This window comes from Sarcophilus harrisii, chromosome X, assembly GCF_902635505.1.
Source record: "Sarcophilus harrisii chromosome X, mSarHar1.11, whole genome shotgun sequence".
Classification (NCBI taxonomy): Eukaryota; Metazoa; Chordata; class Mammalia; order Dasyuromorphia; family Dasyuridae; genus Sarcophilus; species Sarcophilus harrisii.
Window position 1 is genome coordinate 81,931,775 of NC_045432.1, and position 21,261 is coordinate 81,953,035.

A 21,261-nucleotide genomic window follows, 5' to 3' on the forward strand; every position below is an offset into this window, starting at 1 on the left:
CCAAGTTCACATTCAGCCTTAGACACTTACTCCCCCCTTAACCTTTGCCAAGTCACCTTCTGTAAAATGGGGCTTATAATAATAGCATCTATCTCGTAGGGTTGTTGTGAAGATCCATTGGGTTAGCATATACAGTGCTTTGCAGGCCCTATGTAAATGTTTGTTCTTATTAACTCAAAGATCTAACTTTTCTCTTCTCCCATAACAGGGGATTATAGTTTCAAAATGGAAGAAATGATCAGCATAATTAGCCAGCTGCAACAAGGTGAGCTGAGGAGTGAGGAAGGCCCAAATTTAAGCCTTTGGGGAGCTCAGGATGCCAGGTAGAACTGTAACTCTCTCTAGAAGTGTGGCCCTCTACCCTAATATTCTTTCCATCCTCCTTCCTTTCTTTTCCATCAGAGGAGGAGGAAATCTGGTTGTATAGGACATCTGAGGAAAATGCCCTCCCCTGGGAGGTGACCCTGGAGCTGAACTTTAAAAGATGGACAAAGAGGCCAGAAGAGAAGGCATTAGATCCTCATTCAGGAAAACATTTCTTAAACTTAGCTCCTGTAATACTCATTTATTGGGGGATCTTAAGAAAGTCCCCGCCTCTTATTGAATCTTGATCATCTCCTCTGTAAAATTAGTGGTCTTAGCATTCCCCCAACCATTTGAGGGCAGTCTAGGCTAAGAGCTCCACTCATAAATCTCTTCCTTGCTCTCTGTTTTTTCTAGCTCAAAGATGTACCAATGAGGAGCTTCAGAGAAACCAACTTAAAATGGAAACATTGAAGGAAGAATTAGACAAATGTAAGTCATCCTAATGCAGCTAACTGATCACTTCTTCAGTCCCAGGATTGTCCTGGCGGCAGCTGCATTGCTCTCCGCGCATGCCTGCCTCCCTTTTTGTTTGCAGGAGCCAGTGAGACACTGAGAATTACATACTTCAAGGAACTGAGCTCAGCAAATAGCAGTTTTATAGCTTCTCTGTACAAGATTTAGTCACCCAACCATTGGCTAAGTGCCCAAAACCGTTTCCCCACATTGGGCAGTAGAGAAGGATGATGGAGGACAGAGAGACTAAAAAAAGCTGGGGTTCTTTCCATATTGTTAGGACATCTCCGCCATGCCGGGCTTGGTCACTTACTCAATCAGGCAGTAAAAGGTGGAAGTCCTTTAGTTAGCTTTCTGTGTAACCTTGCCTTAATCCCAAAATATGAAATCTGTAAAATGTGTACTAGTATTAACTGACTAAATGTCTGGAAATAGACAAATATGACAGAAATAATCACTGCTTACAGAAGCCCACTAAACTGAAGAATATTGATTGGAATAAAATAGGGATTAAATGAATCATTTGACACTAGTGAGGAGAGGTAGAACACAAATCATAATAGCATCAGACTAGTGAAGCTGGAAAGGTAATTGAAACTATTTAGTCCACCCCTGTGGCTGATAAAGCACCCTCTAAATATAAGGTTTAGCTTGGAATGAGAACTGAAGAAATAACCCCTCCCCCTCAAGTGTAATCTCTATTCATTGCCCTTTTTTGGTTCATAGACTCAGAACATCAGAGCTAAAAGAGCCTTTGGAGATCATCTCATCTCCCCTTTTATTATTATTTTTTTAATTAGTGGGAAACTGGAATCCAGGGAAGGTTTGGGACCTACTTAAGATAACATGGCAAAAACCTGCTAGAGTTGTAAAGTAGAACTCCTCTTTACACAACACAGTGCCCGGCACATAGTCCATGCTTAGTAGAAGTCTTATTGACTACCTCGGACAACTACTCCCTTTTCCCTTTCTGGCTGTCAGTTTCCCAATCTATAAACTGAAGGGGTCACTGTCACCTCATTGACCACAAAATGGAGGTGAGAAAGATTACTCAGTCAAATTTCTACCTCCTTGCAGTGAACCTGGAAATGATTCAGTTGGAGGAAACCTTGAACATGAAGCAGGGTAAGTGTCTCTTGCTGGAGAACTTTTTCCCCTGTAGGGGAGCTGGTCTCTTCGTGTGGAAACTCTGTTGTGGGTGAGCTGTCTCAGGCAGGTACCTTTTTGAATGTGGCTTTAGCCTCCCATTAACCTCTTTCTCACCATAGGAACTTTGCTGCTCCTTCAAGAGCGCCGCAGAGAGGAGGAAAAGAAAGCCCTAAGGTAGGCTATTTAGATCTTTGCAGAAGGAATCCAGAAACAAGGATTAGATCTGCCTTCTGGTAAGGTGATGATAAGTCATGGGGTCTCCCAATTCCTCCACTGGATCTGAAATGTTCTTCATTAGCCATTTCTGGAAGTTAAATTGTAGAACAGGACTTTTGAATTTTTTAACTAAATTTTTTTTTAATCAGTTGATAAAAATCTACCATTTGCAATTGTCACCTCCCCTGTTGATAAAGAAAGAACCCCCCCCCCCAATTACAAATATGTAGTCAACGAAAACAAATTTCCCCGGTTGGCCATATTAAAAAACATGTCTCAATCTGAAATTGAGCCTAGCACCTTTTCTGTCAGGAGATGGGAAACAGGCTTCATTGTCACACTTCTGGAACCATGGTCGGTCATTATATTGATCAGAATTCTTAAATCATTCATAGTAGTTGACCTTTACAATGTAGTTATTATCTACATTGTTTTGGCTCTCACTTCATATGTGTCTTCCCAGAATTCTCTGAAACCATTCCCATCATCATTTCCTACAGTACAGTATTTCTTCACTTTCCTATACCATAACTTGGCCAGCCATTTCCCAGTTGCCGCGCATTCCCTCAGTTTTCAATTCTTTGCCCCCACAAATAGAACTGTGAGATATGTTTTTGTACATATATGTCTTTTTCCTTTTATCTTTGATCTCATTGGTGTATAACCCTAGTAGGAGAACTACTGGGTTACGGCATGCAGAGTTTAATAGCTCTTTGCTCTAGTTCCAAATTGCTTTCCAGAATGGCCGGACTAGAGAATAGGTGCCCTTAATCTGGGATCCATGGCTAAGATTCCAGGGGCCTGTAAATGGGAATGGGGAAAAAATGATATCTTAATTTCACTAACTTCTAACTGAAATATAGCATTATAATTTAATTATTTTAAACCATTCTGAAAAGGAGCCCATGGGCTTCTTCTGCCAGCTCAGGGGGTACGTGACCAAAAACAATGAAGAATTCTAGGATCTCCTTAAAATCCTGTCCGTGTCCCTTGATGAGCTTGGCTTCTAGACTTGGAGTCACAGTACTTTGAAGGTGTTAGCTGAATTCAGTCCCTGACTTGGAGAATGAATTCTCCTCTCATAGATGGCGTAATTTGGAATGGGACTCAAAAAGCCATAAACTCTTACATAGAAATGTTCCCTTCTACTTCTACTTATTGACCTATAGCAGCTCACACACAGTAAGCATTTATTAAGCACCTAATTTCCAGTCACTGTGGCTAAGCCTTGGAGATACAAAAAGAGGCAAAAACAGTCCCTGCCCTCAAGAAGTTTACAGTCTCATGAGGGAGACAACATGTAAACATGTGTGCACAAATTAAGTGGTGTTCAGGGTGAACAGAATAGAGAGGCGACACTAGAATTCAAGAGGAATTGGGAAAGGATTCCTTAATTTTTTTATATTGTTAATGGCATTTTATTTTCCCAAATACATGTAAAGAAGATAGTTTTGAACATACATTTAAAAAATAACTATTTTCAAAATATCTGCAACCGTGTTTCACATATATCGGATTGCTTGATATCTAGGGGAGGAGGTGGGGGAAGGAAGGGAGAAAAAAATTTAGAACACAAGGTTTTGCAGGGGTGAATTTTGAAAACTATATGTTTTGAAAATAAAAGGCTTTTAAAAAATAAACAAACCAAAAATAGACAGCAAATAATCCAATATAGGTTAAACATGTACAATTCTTCTATATGTTTCCACATTTATCAACATACATTTTGGTAGAACTTTGTGTTCCAAATTTTTCTCCTTCCCTTCCCTCCCCTGTGCCCAATCTAATACATGTTAAATATGTGCAGTCCTTTTATAGTTCCATATTTGTCATGTTATGCAAGAAAAATCAGACCAAATGGGAAAAAGGGGTGAAAATACTACACTTCAATCCATAATCAATCACCATAGTTCTCTCTCTGGAGGTGATTGACATTTTCCCTCCCTCCCAAGTCTGTGGGAATTACCTTGAATCACCACATTGTTAAAAAGAGCCAAGTTTATCACAGTTGATCATCACATCATCTTGTTTGTTTGGGTTTTTTTATAGCTTTTTATTGACAAAACATATGCATGGGTAATTTTTCAGCATTGACCCTTGCAAAACCTTCTGGTCCAACTTTTCCCCTCCTTCCCCCCACTGCCTCCCCCAGATGGCAGGTTGTCCAATACATGTTAAATAAGTTAAAGTGTAACATCATCTTGTTGTTAATGTGAAAAGTGTTCTGGCTCTGCTCATTTCACTCAATGCTAGTTCATGGAGGTCTTTCCAGTAATTTTTGAAATCAGAGGCTTCTGCTGTGTGACTCTGGGGAAGTCACTTAACCCCTATTGCCTCAGGGGGAAAAAAATCAAAGGCTTCCTTTAGAAAGGCAGGATTTCTACGGGGTCTGAGGTTTAGGGCACTTTGAATCCAGTCACCTTCCCAATAACAAAGGAAATCTCTAATCTGAGGAACAATTCAAAACCGGTTTGAAAGGAACACAAATTCCCACTAAAACAATACCTCTAGTTTAGGGACTCTTAGAAGATCAAAGCTAGAAGGGGTAGGATGTAGAGGGGAGGGAGATGTATGTGTGTGCACACCCACACGCCCACGTTTTTGTGGGCATATGTAACTCAAACTAAACCCAGGAGGGTAAGTTTGGATTGAATTGACTTCCCTCCCCCATTCTTTTCCCCTTTAAGACAACAGACTACATCAATGGAGTGCCTTCAGAATGTAGCAACTCTAAATGCTAAGATTCAGGAAGAGAAACTTCGAAGAAAGAAGCTGAGGTAAAAGAATTACTGATTTTATGCTGGCATTCAATAGCCTCTGAATTCCGTTGCAGATTGTGTTTAAAACGAAAACATCTCAGCTGAGAAGGTGTCCATGACATCAAAGGGGCATCGAGTCCAGGCCCCCTAACCAGTCAGGAAGCCCTACATGGATGAGACAAAATAGAAATAGATCTACCCTTTCCTTCCGAAGATAGCCAACTAGAAGGGATAACCCTAACCCTTGTTTTCTATTTAAAGAAACAACTACTGGGCTGGGCTGGGCAAAAGAGGGAGGGAGGGGTTCACATAAGCTATGCATGGACCCCAGGGCTCTCCACTATACTATGTGGCTTCTCATCTTCAAGAGTGCAGAAGGAGACTCAGGATAATAAATAGACAGCGCAGAGAGCCCTAGAGGCTCTCTAGGGGCAAGAGGCAAGAGACCTGAGGTCTTGTCCTAGTCCTGCCACTGACTCCCCATGGAACCTTAAGAGAAAGCCTTCCCTTTGCTTCCCTTGACCTCCATTTCCCCAGCTGTCAAACAAGAGGGTTGAACATTGCTGGTTAGCCCCTTTCAGTCCTGAAACGTAGTGACATTAAATGATCAGTTGTGAAGTTCCACATGTGGAAGGAGCCAAGAAGAGCCAGAGCAGAACTAGGCCTGGGAGGTTTGCAATGACTGGGATTTTCTTTGTTTCTCTTTTCGCAGAAAGGAATTTGAACAGCAGCTCGAGGAACTGATGCAAAAGCATAAGGAGCTAATGGAATTTCACGTGAGGGAGATCCTAGGGTTGAAATGGGGTGGAAAGCCTTCCAGGTCATGGGGGGATATAGGAACATGAGGGCAAAGGTCCAAACCAACGTGACCGGGGGGAGAGGTGGGGGTGGCGAAGATCTGGTCTGGCTAGAGCAGAAGATGAATTGGAGCAATAGGGATCCTATGGGGTCACTAAGTGAATGGACTAGCCAGTCCAAAGAAACCTTAGATTCATTGCTTTCTCTTACCGGAAGTTATCAGGCGGAGACTGGTTTTGAGGCATCGGTAGAATAAGATGGCCTCTGAGGTCCCTTCCAACTCTTGAGATTCTGTAATTGGAGTTGGGGGGGATTTCAGAGGAAGGAGGAAGCCTTAGATCCAGCTGCCCTTCCTTCCATTAGACACCCCAGAGGCTGCTTAAAGAAATCAGCAATTTGATGCTTACCAAGGAACAGCTTCTGGAGGAAGGTAAGGGTCCTTAGGCAAGAGGACAGAGGGAGTGAGCAAGACGGGACAGATGAATGGGGTGCCCTTGTGAATTAGTGAGCTCCTCATCTCTGGGGACATGCAAGACTGAGGCTGGGTGGCCACTATTCCGGGAGACCAGAGAGAAGGAGCTGGCCCTTAGCTGAAGATCAAATGGGGAGAGGAAGAGGTGTGAAATCTAAGAGGAGATGTCTGAAATCCATGTCCTGGTAAACAGAAAAGGCCGTTCAGGAGAAACTGGATGCTCTGGAGAAGCAAATTGCTGATCTGCCTGCCTTCATGACCAAGGAAGAGATGATGGATGAGGGTACCGAGAGTGTCTTCCTCCACAGCAAGGAAGCTGCTGCTACTATGTGAGTGAGGCAGGGGGAAAGATGGTCAGGGGTTAAAAAAAAAAAAAAATACCAGGAAAAGAACCCTGAACCGGCTGTTCAGGGAAGGTACTGGCTGGTGTGACATGAGGGCCATCTTTCCCAGGCACCTTTTTGAAGAGGAAAACAAGAAAGCCATGGAATTCCTGGAGGCAGCCTCTCAAAAGTACGAGATGGTGAAGCAGAAATCCCTCAGGTGAGCCGGGAAAAGGCCTGAAAAAGCAGGGGGCACCTGTTTTTGCCTTCTTTCTCTCTATCCCTTTTCCTCTCTCTATTGCTGTCTGATTCTTTGTGTTGTTTGGGTTTCAGCTTCTGGTTTTTTGGTCATTTTCTTTGTTTCTCTCTCTGTTCCTCTTTCCATATTTGTCTCCCTCCCTCTCCCTCCCCCTCATTCTTCCTCTCTCCCTTGATTTCTGTGACTCTCCATCTGCCAGTTTGTGTGTGGGCTGTCTGTACACCTCTGAGTCCCTGTTCGTGTGTGTGTGTGTGTCACAGGGCACAGTATGTACAAAGGGTAAAAATGTTTCAGCTTTAGTTTCGCTAAACAACAGGTTTCAATTTTTGAAAATGAAATTGAAATATTGAAATTCAATATTTCAGTAAAATAACAGCTCTTACAGACGATTGTGTTAATTAGTTTTACATTATTTTAGAAACCTAAAAGGACTTGACTTCACATAAACGTCTACATGTATCTATAGCAAGTAGATGACTAGTAGATGACTAGGCCAAATCCCCATTCAACAAATTATTTAGGATATAATGACTACATATTTCCAGTTTGAAAATGAGATAGCACATAATTGCATTTGTGTTGAACATTTGCATTTATTATAGACATTTGTTAGAGGAGGAAAACACCAGGGTATGATAATACCATCGGAATTGGTTCTTCAGGCCTCAGCCTGGGAGCAAACCCATGGCAAACTAAAACTTCCTTACTTTAGTTTGATATCCAATTATAATAGTTCCACTTTATCAGAATAAAGGAATGATCTTTATCAGGAATGATCAGGTGAGAAACGAAGAAGCAGAACTGGGAAACTGAGTTGGAAGGATCTCACCTTGAGCAGAAGCTCCCAACTCTTGTCCAGATACAGACCTCTAATTTCTTCAGGGTCACATTTCTCTGAGTAGCTTATAATAATTCTCTCAAGTGATAGGTTACTGACTTAAATCCAATATGTAGCATTTTTTCTTAATAGAAATTGAAAGCTTTGGTTATAGAGTAGGGATTTCTTAACCTTTTTATGGATCCCTTCCCAGAAGAGTGTTTTTAATTGCATAGATTGAGGATTACAAAGGAAAACAATCACTTTGAAATTAACACTTTCCCCCCAATCCAAATTCAGAGAGATCCTGAAATCTGTCTACAAACTCCGCAAAATGAGATTCTTAAATTAAGAATACCTGATATAAAGAGCATTCAATTGAGATAAATTTCAATATTGTAGTGGATTAAAATTTTCAAAGACACTCCTTTTATTTCCTACTGATTCCCTTACTTTAGATTTTAAATTCCTGGAGACTAGGAATTACCCAAAGTCTTTTTTTTTTTTCTAATTTTTTAAAATTTATTTATTTTTTTATTAAATAACTTTTTATTGACAGAACTCATGCATGGGTAATTTTTTACAACATTATCCCTTGCACTCACTTCTGTTCCGATTTTTCCCCTCCCTCCCTCTGCCCTCTCCCTAAAGATGGTAAGCAGTCCTATACATGTTAAATAGATTACAGTAGATCTTGGATGCAATATAGAAGCCTGACTTTTGATAACTCAAAAGCAGACTGGTTTTTTGGCAGTTTTTAAGTAGCCGTGGATCACTCTGGGGGTGCTGTCCCTCCTAGGGCTTCTACAGGTGGCAACTGGTTATCGATTGTTCCTTGTAATGGTGAGGAAGGTGGGACTTCTTCACACTCCGCACAGCCTGCAATGCAAAATACACATCCCTTGCTGGAGAAAGCCCAGGACCCTGAACTTAAGAGCCTTGGGAATAGCAGTGCTGAGCACTGAGGATGCAAAGCAAGCCAAAAGCCAGTCCCCCCCCCCAAGTTGAATGGGGGAGACACATCCAAATAAAGGTCTAGAGAGTGCAAATGGCCTCTTGTTAAGAAAGTGGAGTGATGATGAGGGATGGGGGCCCACTCTCATTACTGGATTGCAGACTGCACAGGGAGCAGTCTGATTTAAGAATAAGGGAATGGCTAGAAAGGGCCAAGTAAGGAAGGGAGAGCCAAGTAGGGAGTTTATTCAATAGAGGGTGATGTAGTCTGGGCAGCACTTGGGAAGATGACCTGGAGCCTGGAGAGCCTGAGTGGCCCCCTAGCAGCTACTGCCGTGGTCCAGGTGTGAGTGATGAGGGCCTGCACTAGGTTGGGGCAGTGTCAGAAGAGAGCAGGGAGCCATATCCAATTGCGGTCAACAAAACCACAAACAGTGGGATTTAGTGACTGATTGCATCTGGGAGGTGAGAGAATGAGTGAAAGGTGACATCTAGTTGCAGGTGGCTCGGGCAGTAGTAGGGAGGGAAGAAAGGGGAGAATTGGAAGAAAAGATGAGTTTGGCGAGGGATTGTGAGATCCGGGATATGCCCGTCTATGGGTAGCAGTGCTGGGGCCGAGGGCCAGGAAATCTGAGTAAACTGAGAAATTAGGGGGCAGGATGTTGAAGGGGACTACCTCTATATTGGAGGCTGCTGGATTGGGGAAGAGAGACCACAAACCATTCATTGAGGAAAGAAGGGGAATGTGCTGGATGTTGATACATAAGAGCTATGGGGGGGGGGTGCATTTATACTTCTGTGTATGTAGCCAGGTGATTTTGATTAGGGCTGGGAGGGATTTATTTGTATCTGTGTGGATGTGGGTGTCCCTGGATAGTTCCATGTGTGTTCATATGTTGCTGGACATGTGCAGGTGTGTGTGTGATTGGATATCCTGGGGGGGGGGGTATGCCTTTGGATACCGCTATATACAGATGGATATTTCCTCTCTCTCTCCCCGTGTCAGTGTGCATATACTCATCAGTAAGTCAATTGACAAACATTCATTAAGGGCTTACTATGTGCCAGGAAGTGGGCTATAAGTGCTCCATGGGCTCTGCCCAAAACAGACCACCATCTAGAAAGGAAAGAGTACGTACAAACACGTATTCCCATATGAACAAGAATATGGGAGACAATCTCAGAGGGAAAATACTTGCAGTGCAGGAAACCAGAAAAAGCCTTTTGCAGAAGGGAGAATTTGAGCTGAGTCATGAAGGACCGGAGAGAAGCCAAGAAATGGAGGGGAGTGGAAGAAGGTGGAGAACAGTATTTCAGGCATGAAGCCCATGAAAAAGCACGGGGCAAAGAAATAGATTAATAGATTATCCTATATGAGGAACAGCAAGAAGGCGCTCTCTCTTTTCCTCTCTCCATCCCTCCTCCTCCTCCTCTTTCTCTCTCTCTGTCTCTGTCTCTCTCTGTCTTTTCCCCCTCTCTCTTTCCCTCTCCCCGACCATGTTTGTGTGTCCCTGACTACAAGCAACCTTCTTTTTAATTTTTGAAGAAAGTTTATTGATTTTGAATTTAAATACACAAAGACAAAAAAGAACATTTCCTCGTACCCAGCATACCATAAAAGAGCATTCAATATAAAACCTTGAGTTTCCACTTCACAGTTTACTTTTTTTGAAAAACTTGGTAATAAGTATATTTTCAAAGCTACCTTGCTTCTCTGTGCTTCCTTTTGTTCTCTGCTGTGTGCTTTTTATTTTCTCCCTCTCACTTCATCCTGTCCTACCATTAGACACACACACACACACACACACACACACACGCTGTTCTCTAGCTCTTGTTTGTTCATAAATTGTTCTCCTATCCCTAAGCCTGATAGGTAATAATGTCCCATGTTTTTGTTTTCCTGTTATATCTCCCTTTATATGTAGGTCATGTGCTCATTTTGACTTTATTTTGATAAGTGTTGTAAAATATGGGTCTATGTCCAATTTCTGCCCGATTGCATTCCAGCTTTCCCTACAATTTTTTAATCAAATAATGAATTCTTATCCCCAAAGCTTAAATCTTTATATTTGGCAAATATAAGATTACGCTGATATTTGCTATTGTGTATTGTATGTCTACTCTGTTCCACTGATCCATCTTAATATTTCTTAGCCAATACCAGATAGTTTTGATAGTTAATGCTTTAGAACCTAGTTCTTCAGATCCCATATTACTAAACCTCCTTCCTTTCTATTTTTTCATCAGGTCCTTTGATATTCTGTTATGTGTTTTGTTTGTGACCCTCTCCCCCTCCCTGCCTCTGTGTTTCTCTTTACATTGGTGCATCTCTCTCTTTGGGGGTCCGTGTATCTCTCCATTTTTTTATGTGCTTTTCCTCCACACATCTTTGTCCCTCTTATTTCTCAGTTGGTCTTCGTTTTCCTGTCTTTCTCTGGGCCAGCCTCTGTGCCTGTGTATGTCCCTCTACGTGTGTGTGAGCGTGGGTCCATCTCTGGCTCAGCCTCCTAATCTAGACCTTCCTAACATCTCTCCTGCCAGAAAAAAGATGGAGATGGAAACTTTTGACCAACTTAAAACCATGGGAGCTGATGAGGATGTTGTAGAGGCAGCTGCTGAAGGAGCCTGTGCTATGGTTGATGAGGGGCCCATGGAACAGGTAAAGATCCCAGGTTGGGGAGCTTTTCTTTTCAGACTATTCAGGAAATCTCTGAGGATGAGAGAATAGAAAGGAAGGGAATGAGATGGGCAGGGATGTTACTGGAAGTTTGTTCCAAGGGGGGGGGGGTCTTCTTTTGTTTTTGGATCTTTAGTGTATTATGAAGTCCTCAGTGGAGAACGAGCAGAATATTGACTTCAGCTCAGGAAAACATCCTGATGGGCAAGCCTAAGCCTTGTCCTACAACCTCACAGGAAGCTCACTCAGTTGCCGAAGAAAGGAGCTTCAGTCTGTTCTGAACCCAACCAAGAGAGACAGTGATGATGGGTCCTTTAGCCCTATCTCAACCACAGGGGACCCTATGTTATGATCTTCTGAATAAAAAAAAGTTTGTTATCTTCTCTTGCTCTGGCTAGGTTTCTTTTTTTATTAAAGCTATTTATTTTCAAAACGTATGCACAGAAAATTTTCAACATTCACCCTTGTGTTAAACATGTTCAATTATTCTGCATGTATTTACACATTTATCCTGCTGCACAAAATAAATCAGATCAAAAAGGGAAAAAATGAGAAAACAAAAAGCTAGCAGACAACAAAAAATGGTGGAAATACCATATGATCCCCATTCAGTCCCCACAGTTGTCTCTCTGGGTGCAGATGGCTCTCTCCATCTCATTTCTATTGGAATTGCCCTGAATCTGCTCATTGTTGAGAAGAACCAGTTCCATCAGAATTGATCATCGTACAACCTAGCTGTTGCCGTGTACAATGATCGCCTGGTCCTGCTCATTTCACTCACCATCCGTTTGTGTCAGTCTCTCGAGGCCTCTCTGAAATCCTCCTGCTGGTCATTTCTTACAGAACAATAATATTCCATTATATTCATAGCATGGCTTATTCAGCCATTCCCCAACTCATTTTTCAGTTCCTTACACTACACAAAGGGCTGCCACAAACATTTTTGCACACATGGTTCCTTTTCCTTTTTTAATGATCTCTTTGGGATACAGGCCCAGGAGACATCCTGCTGGGTGGAAGGGGATACATAGTTTGATAGCCCTTTGGGCATGGTTCCAAATTGCTCTCCAGAATGATTGGAGCAATAGTGATTTAGAGTATTTTTTCTGACTAGAAATGATTTTAATTCATCTCAAAATTGTTCAGATCCTTTGACCATTTTTCTTTTTTCTTTTTTTTTTTTAAATTTAATAGCCTTTTATTTACAGGATATGTAACTTTACAGCATTAAAATTGCCAAACCTCTCGTTCAATTTTCACCTCTTACCCCCCACCTCCCCAGATGGCAGGATGACCAGTAGATGTTAAGTACATTAAAATATAAATTAGATACACAATAAGTCTACATGACCAAAATGTTATTTTGCTGTACAAAAAAATCAGACTCTAAAATATTGTACAATTAGCTTGTGAAGAAATCAAAATGCAGGTGAGGCATAAATATAGGGATTAGGAATTCAATGTAATGGTTTTAGTCATCTCCCAGAGTTCTTTTTCTGGCGTAGCTGGTTCAGTTCATTCCTGCTCCATTGGAAATGATTTGGTTGATCTCGTTGCTGAGGATGGCCTGGTCCATCAGAACTGGTCATCATCTAGTATTGTTGTTGAAGTCTATAATGATCTCCTGGTCCTGCTCATTTCACTCAGCATCAGTTCGTGTCAGTCTCTCCAGGCCTTTCTGAAATGATCCTGTTGGTCATTTCTTACAGAACAGTAATATTCCATAATTTTCATATACCACAATTTATTCAGCCATTCTCCAACTGATGGACATCCATTCAGTTTCCAGTTTCTAGCCACTACAAAGAGGGCTGCCACAAACATTCGTGCACATACAGGTCCCTTTCCCTTCTTTATGATCTCTTTGGGATATAAGCCCAGTAGTAACACTGCTGGATCAAAGGGTATGCACAGTTTGATAACTTTTTTGAGCATCGTTCCAAACTACTCTCCAGAATGGTTGGATTCGTTCACAACTCCACCAACAATGCATCAATGTCCCAGTTTTCCCGCATACCCTCCAACAATCATCATTATTTTTTCCTGTCATTTTAGCCAATCTGACAGGTATGTAGTGGTATCTTAGAGTTGTCTTAATTTGCATTTCTCTGATTAATAATGACTTGGAGCATCTTTTCATATGGCTAGAGATAGTTTCAGTTTCTTCATCTGAGAATTGCTTTGACCATTTTCAATTGGAGAATGACTTGTGTTCTTAAAAATTTGAGTCAATTCTTTATGTATTTGAGAAATAAGGCCTTTGGCTGCAAACTGTTTACTTGCAAATCCTCTATTCACACTCTCAGTGCCAACAGATTATCTCTGTGCCTACAAGCTTAAATTTTCATTTTTTCCTTCTACATCCATATCCCTCTAGTGGGCTTGGATGAAAGCATCTTTCCAACTGCATGTCTATTTTCTTTCATATTCTGATCCAACTCATGTTATTTTCTTCTACTTGCTTACTACTTTATTCTACTGGTAAAAAAAAAAACACCACCAGTCACATCTCAAATAATCTTCACCTTATTAAATATTTTTCTTTCTCTCCTACCTCTCTGACACTGCTGCAGTCAGTAGGGGTGGGGGGTGGGGGGGAAGAGAGACACATGGAAAAAGATACAGAGACAGTCACAGAAACAGGGGAGACTCTCCCTGTTACCCCTTCGTCCATAATGTCCTTTGACTTGTCTCACTATGGGCTCTCCCAGCTTTCATTCCACTCCTAGCTTTTTTTACAACGAGTGTGCTCCCTCCCAGACAAGCAAAGCAACAGGCCTGGATTTCTAACTTCTCACTTCATTGGAGTTTCTTTCCAACTGTCTCCTCTTCCTCTCTGTCCCTAAGGGGGCTTCAGCAGGCCTACACACAGACCAAAGATGGGCGCCAGCTCACAGGGCCAGAGTCCTTCCTACCTTTCCTGACAAAACTAAGCACTCTCAATTCTTTCCTCAAGGGGCACGAGTCAATTAGTGTTTGATTCGGTGCCTCCAAACTCCGCCAGTAGCACCCGGGATGACTTCTGATGGATGATGTACCTCTTCACACACAGGTGACCCATTAGGAGATGTCCACCTCTGCCCCCACCCAAAGAGGAAGCCTGTTTCTTTTCCTTTTTTTTCATTTTTATTTTTTTATTTTCAAAACATGCAAGGATAATTTTTCACCATTGACCCTTGCAAAACCTTGTGTTCCAAAATTTCCCCTCCTCCCCACTCCTTTCCCTAGATGGCGAGTAATCCAATATGTGTTAAACATGTTAAAATACATGCTAAATCCAATGTATACATATTTATACAATTCTCTTGCTGCACAAGAAAAATCAGATGAAAAAGGCAAACAAAATGAGAAAGAAAACAAAATGCAAGCGAACAACAACCAAAAGAGGGAAAATGCTGTATTGTGATCCACACTGGGTTCCCACGGTCCTCTCTGGGTGCAATGGCTTCTCTTCATCACAAGATCATTGGAACTGGCCTGAATTGTCTCATTGTAGGAAAAAGCCACATCCATCAGAATTGATTGTCCTATATCTTGCTGTTGCCGTGTACGATGGTCTCTTGGTTCTATTCCCTTCACTCAGCATCAGTTCCTGTAAGTCTCTCCAGGCCTCTCTGAAATCATGCTGCTGATGGTTTCTTTTTTTTCTTTTTTTTTTTTAAATAACTTTTTATTGACAGAACTCATGCATGGGTAATTTTTTACAACATTATCCCTTGCACTCACTTCTGTTCCAACTTTTCCCCTCCCTCCCTCTACCCCCTCCCCCCAGATGGCAAGCAGTCCTAGACATGTTAAATATGTCACAGTATATCCTAGATGCAATATCTGTGTGCAGAACCGAACAGTTCTCTTGTTGCACAGGGAGAATTGGATTCAGAAGGTAGAAATAACCCGGGAAGAAAAACAAAAATGCAAGCAGTTTACACTCATTTCCCAGTGTTCTTTCTTTGGGTGTAGCTGCTTCTGTCCATCCTTGATCAATTGAAACTGAGTTAGATCTTCTCTTTGTCAAAGAAATCCACTTCCATCAGGGTACATCCTCATACAGTATCGTTGTTGACGTATATAATGATCTCCTGGTTCTGCTCACTTCATCAGCATCAGTTCATGTACATCTCTCCAAGCCTCTCTGTCTTCATCCTGTTGGTCATTTCTTACAGAACAATAATATTCCATACTATTCATATACCACAATTTACCCAACCATTCTCCAGCTGATGGGCATCCATTCATTTTCCAGTTTCTAGCCACTACAAACAGGGCTGCCACAAACATTTGCTTCTGATGGTTTCTTATAGAACAATAATATTCCATAAGATCCATAGACCATACCTTATTCAGCCATTCTCTAACTCAGTTTCCAGTTCCTTACCACTATGAAACACATTTGCACATATGAGTCCCTTTCACAGAAGCCTGTTTTGCAAGCCCTGGGCATGTAGGTAGCGAGCAGGCTGCCCCTCCCTCTAGGGATGTGGGTGACAGGCCCCAGTCTGTTTCCCCAAGCCTATTTACTCTTTACCTCTTCATGATGCCCATTGCAAGTGTGTGGTACCTAACCCACCCAACAAACCTCAGAGATCTCTCAGGGTGTAAAGAAAAAAGTTTTATTCGTTTTTCATGAGAAGCAGGCGTCACTCTCATCAGACAAGAGGTCAAAGTGAGGCCCTGAGCAGAAGCATCATAAGCAGTGTGTATGACCCCTGACACAATATTAGCGCCACCCCCCCGCCCCCCCGCAGCTGCTGGTTCATCCCCGTTGGCTGAGAATGTGGCCTTACATTCTAAGCGTGAAAGCTATTTTTAAAAAACAATATTAGAAAACATCAAGAATCAATCAATCAATCTGACGCTGGCTGGGAAAATAGGTGCTAGATCGGTGCAAAAGGGGAAACGAATTTAAATAAATTCGAATTTAAACAAAGACAGGTCTTTTGCTGACCCTGAGATACCTGTTCTCAACATATGAGAAGGCTAAATATGGACTAGGTCAGTTTGTTCTATGCATTCCCAGAGTTATTCTGTCCACCCATATCCTGGGAATTGTTGGTCAGGGAGGAAAGGCAGGGGAAAATGGGAACCCGATCCTATGGCTTGGTTAATATATAATTTCCTTTTGAAGAAATATCAAACTTTTCCCATTCACAAGGACACAAGATCTGTCTGGAGCAGACGATCCTGCCAGCTACTCCAATCGTAAGGTCAATTGTAAGGTGCTAAGACATCCTAGGGTCAGGTGCTTTTGCTGTTCACATTAGATATTCCAGGATCTCTGGGAGACTTGAGGCCCTTTCTGACCTCCTGCTGTACAGTCACACCTTTGGGTTGTTTTGGGTGCTTTTCTGGAGATGATTCCAACACAAATGACGTACACACCTGCCCTCTGTTTACGGTGTTGTTTAATGGTGTTCGAATCTCTGTGATTCTGTGGACCATACTATCTATGGGGTTTTCCTGGCAAAGATACTGGAATGGTTTACCATTTTCTTCTCCAGTGGCTTAAGGCAAAGAGAGATTAAATGACTTGCTCGAGATCACAGAACTAGAAAGTATCAGAGGCTGGATTTGAACTCAGGTTTTCCAGAGTCCAGCATTACCTGAGTCACCAAGCTGCCTCTCTCTCACTGCTCTAAAATCATGAAAAAGATCTTAGAAATTGCTTATCATCTTGAAGGAGTATAGCTTCTAGGGGAGATGGCACTAGGGAGGACCCCCAACCTTGGAATACTGTTGTTCTAGCAATCTGTCTGTTAATGATAACAAGTCCTCTAGCCTATTTGTATACTATATACTATATATATATATATATATATATATATATATATATATATATATATATATTTCTTTCCTTAGATTTTAGGGAAGATGTATTAGGAATCCTGAGGCCCTCTGACCTTAGGGTGCTTTTGTTCTGACAATCTTGTCTGTCAATGATTCTAAAGTCTTCTGGCCTAGGAATATAGTCATATTTCTTCCCTTGGACTATAGGGGAAATATACTAGGGATCCTGAGGCCCTCTGACCTCAGAAGGCTGTTGTTCTGACATCTTGCCCGTCGGTGATTCTAAAGTCGCCTGGCCTTCTGATAGTCCTAGGTCTGCTGATCTGTGAGAACCAAGTAACTCAGACCTCTCCTCATTTCTTCCTCTGAGCCATAAAATGGGCAAATAAGTTACATGAAGCTCTGGTCTCTCTAACTTTTCCTATAAATCTGTCTTCTTGCCCCTGGTCATTTGCTAAATTCTCCTGGAATTTAGCCCTCTTCAATCGGCGTCACAATTACAATAAACTTTGCCCCTTGCCTTGGAGATGGATTCAAGCCTAAAAATTCTTTTGAGACACCTCGCGACACCAGTCAGTCTGTGACCCCCAACCTTTTGGGGTCCCTTCCCAACCTCAACAATCTCTTCATATAGGAACACAAATAATTTATCCTTATTTAGCCTCTTGCAATTTTTCTTTCACATTCACCTGTTTGTGCTCTTCTTGAGTCTGGCATTTGAATGGAAATTTTTGTTGGCCCTGCAGCTCCAAAATTTGATGCAAGGTTTTATTTTTTATTTTTACTTTAAAACTGAAATAGAAAATGTTTTTAAAAATTAGAAAAAGAAAAAAACTTGCCATTTTTCTTTGTCAGAATGCATGAGAGCATTCAAAATCTGTAACAATACATGTCCATTTCAAGAAAGTGTATATAAAAGAGAACGTAGTATTCAGAACTATCCATCTTTGTTTCCTTGTAGGTTTTTTTTTAGTTCTCTTCTGTACACTTTTTACTTTATTCGTTTTTCCCCTTCCCCCACCTTCCCCATGTAAGCTAAGTGTGGATATATTTATATGTATTTATATATGTATACATGCACATACATATATACATACTTACCCATACATTTATTTTTTAAAATTTTTTTTAATTAACTTTTTATTGACAGAGCCCATGCCAGGGTAATTTTTTACAACATTATCCCTTGCACTCACTTCTGTTCCGATTTTTCCCCTCCCTCCCTCCACCCCCTCCCCTAGATGGCAAGCAGTCCTAGACATGTTAAATAGGTCACGGTATATCCTAGATACAATGTATGTGTGCAGAACCGAACAGTTTTCTTGTTGCACAGGAAGAATTGGATTCAGAAGGTAAAAATAACCCGGGAAGAAGAACAAAAATGCAAGCAGTTTACATTCATTTCCTAGTGTTCTTTCTTTGATACCCATACATTTATATGCATCATCTCTTGTTCCCTACTTCTAACTCTTCTTCTTTCCTCCTTCTGCCTGCTAACTTGCCTTCCCGTAACTTAACTTCCTTCCTCCCATTCCTGCCCCAAGGATCAGTCCTGTATTCTCTCTCTCTCCCCTTTCCCTCCCTCATCCCTTTCCCATTCACCTACACATCTAATCTAATTGCACTAATCCACACACTCTTCTATCCCCTGTCTTATCCTATTCCCCCCTCCCCCTTATTTGTAGATTTTGGAAGGTACTATATACTTCTTGGTGTGTGTGTATAAATATATATATGCAGAAATGTGTGTGTGTGTGTGTGTGTGTGTGTGGATCTATTGTTCCCTCTAACTCATTCATGATTCAAGTAGGGTTTCAGAACTACCGGCCCTCTTCCCCACTCTAATTCCTCTGTATGGGTTCTTGCTCTCCTACCTCATTATACAGCATGAGTACTATGTTTACCTTTTTCTGTATGGTTTTGCTTTTTATAATCATCTCATACTCAGTTCTACCCCAATCTTTCTTTTAGACTAGCCAGTCTGTACCTGATCTTTAAAGTACCCACACGCTTTACATTTCCATGTATAAAATAAGAACACTTTGTCCTTATTGAGGCCCTTGAAATTAGTCTTTGGTCTTGGTTGTTGTGGGTTAACTTTTCTATTGAGTTGAGATCTGTTTGCAACAAAATCGTGAAACTCTGACAGTTAGTTGAGTGTCCATTTTTTTTTTCATTCAGTATTTTACTTAACTTGGCTGGATATATTTTCAGCCACAACCCTAGTTCTTTTGATTGTAGGTATATGATATTCCAGAACCGGCTGGCTTTTATTGTAGCCTGTGACAGACAGTTTTTAGGTGACTAATTGTAGCTATTCGAGATGTTATTTTCAATTGTTTGAAGGAGAATGTTGGGAGAGTTCAGCCGGGTTGCCGCCTGTACTCTTCCATCCTAGCTCCATCCCCCTATGACTTCTTTCCTAAAGTGATTTTCTAAAGTGGTCTGTCCTCCCAGCCATCTAAGAAGCTCCAGTGAGTCCCTATAGCCTCCAAAATGAAATATAAACCTTTCACAGTCTAGCTCCTTTCTAACTTTATTTCCATGGAATCAGGTTCAAAGCGCAAGAGAATATTACTTATAGTCCCAAGAGATTTTATCTCTAATAGAAAATCCTACTAATCCACAGCCTAGGGCTAAATCCATTATTTTAAATGTTTACCAGGACTTACACACAGATTTTGTTGAACAGGTTTTTTATGTTTAAACTTAGGCTGGTGCAAGGGATCAATCATTAACCAAGCTTAGAGATTCTTAGTAAACACAGTCCTTGTTTAGGAACTACACATCCTGAACAGGCTCAGGTCTCAGGGCTGATGACCTGGCCTATCCTGATGGTTTCAAGAAAACTGGCAAGCTCACAAATGAAGGGGACTTGCCAGAGAGCCCAGGGAAGGGGCTGAGCTTGCTGCTGCCCACCCCAACTATTCTCAGTGCTGTCTGATACCTCCCCCCCACTCTGTGAAGGGGGAAAAAGGTATCGCACACCTCATGCTTGGAGGTGAACCGAGAAGGCTTTCACCCCCTCCCTCTTGTTCCACTCCCAGTAATTACCATTTTCAGGTTGAATGTGATGGCAGCAACTTCAGTAAGTTAGTTCACAATTTTAGAATTTATCTAATAGCCAGATAGTCTCCCCTTAAATAAGTTTCCCTTTTGTTTTAGGGAAAAAACAAGACAATTTTGAAATTTGAGATAGAACAGATTATAAAAATTAATGAGATTGCCTAGATTCTGCTTAAATGTTCTAGACCCACTGAATTGCCATTTGGTTATTGTCCAATTCACACAAACCAGTCTCTTTTGTGAGCCCAGAAAGGGTTAAGGTGCCAGTCTTTCCTGCCGGGCCCTCAGAAGTCTGACTCTCGATAGTCTGGAAGCAGGCTGGTTTTAGCCGGTGTTTTTAGCACAGCAGCAAACTGCTTTTGAGTTTTCCTAAAGTTCCCAAGCTCTTCTGGTAACAGTCAGTGCAAAGAGATCCCAATTTCCATAGCCCTGGAGTGGGCTTTGCTTAGGGTGCCCCCAAACTGCTTTTACTCTCACATTTTAAATGGCAAATTTCACTGAACTGAATATATTTTCTTTCTCTCCCTCTCACCCCTTCATCCCTGTGTCCCTGCTGCAGTCAGGGAAGGAGGGAAGAGGGAAGAAAGAGAGAGAAACTCTCTCTCCTCCATGCACTATCCTCCTACTCCTGGAGAGGCCATTTATAAAATATAGCAGTGAACATTCATATAATGTGGTTTATGCTAAGCACTGTTGCAAAGATGTGATACTGTTGCTCTTTACAAATCAGAAAAGTGGGCAGACATAATTCGCCATAAATGATGCAGCTGATACATTTTCTTTATTTTTTGAAATTATTAAAGCTTTTTATTTACAAGTTATATGCATGGGTAATTTCTCAGCATTGACAGTTGCAAATCCTTTTGTTCCAACTTTTCCCCTCCTTTCCCCACCCCCTCCCCCAGATGGCAGGTTAACCGCAAGACGTGTTAAATATGTTAAGGTATATGGCAAATACAATATAAGTAATGTCCTAAGAGTTATTTTGCTGTAACAAAGAATCGGACCTTGAAATAGTGTATAATTAACCTGTGAAGGAAAGCAAAAGTGCAGGTGGGGAAACAGAGGGAGTGGGAGTTCTGTGTAGTGGTTCCTAGTTATCTCCCGGGAGTACGGGGAACACCAGCTTTGCATGTATTTGGAGACGCAAAACACTATTATATTTTCC

At 41.5% G+C, this 21,261-nt stretch overlaps 1 protein-coding gene across 2 annotated transcripts; it reads left to right on the top strand.

Annotated features, from left to right (window-relative positions):
* Positions 1–724: 724 nt before the first annotated feature.
* LOC111721619 (synaptonemal complex central element protein 1) lies at positions 725–11,616 on the top strand. Of its 2 annotated transcripts, none has more exons than XM_023507093.2 (10): positions 725–795; positions 1,897–1,944; positions 2,088–2,142; positions 4,872–4,961; positions 5,656–5,719; positions 6,105–6,171; positions 6,407–6,542; positions 6,667–6,756; positions 11,108–11,225; positions 11,380–11,616. In XM_023507093.2, exons 1-10 carry the CDS (start codon positions 765–767, stop codon positions 11,455–11,457), a joined length of 777 nt encoding a protein of 258 aa, XP_023362861.2. In that variant the 5' UTR covers positions 725–764; the 3' UTR covers positions 11,458–11,616. The 2 variants fall into 2 exon arrangements, with proteins under 2 accessions (XP_023362861.2, XP_031800381.1); XM_031944521.1 differs by having other exon boundaries at positions 11,480–11,616.
* Positions 11,617–21,261: the final 9,645 nt, after the last annotated feature.

What these genes read in the sequence shown, in the direction of transcription:
- LOC111721619 (XM_023507093.2), top strand. Translation starts at nt 765, where the DNA reads ATGGAAACATTGAAGGAAGAATTAGACAAAT. An exon ending in GGAACAGCTTCTGGAGGAAG is followed by an intron (nt 6,172 to 6,406) that starts GTAAGGGTCCTT and finishes CCTGGTAAACAG; the next exon opens with AAAAGGCCGTTCAGGAGAAA. An exon ending in ATGAGGGGCCCATGGAACAG is followed by an intron (nt 11,226 to 11,379) that starts GTAAAGATCCCA and finishes TTGGATCTTTAG; the next exon opens with TGTATTATGAAGTCCTCAGT.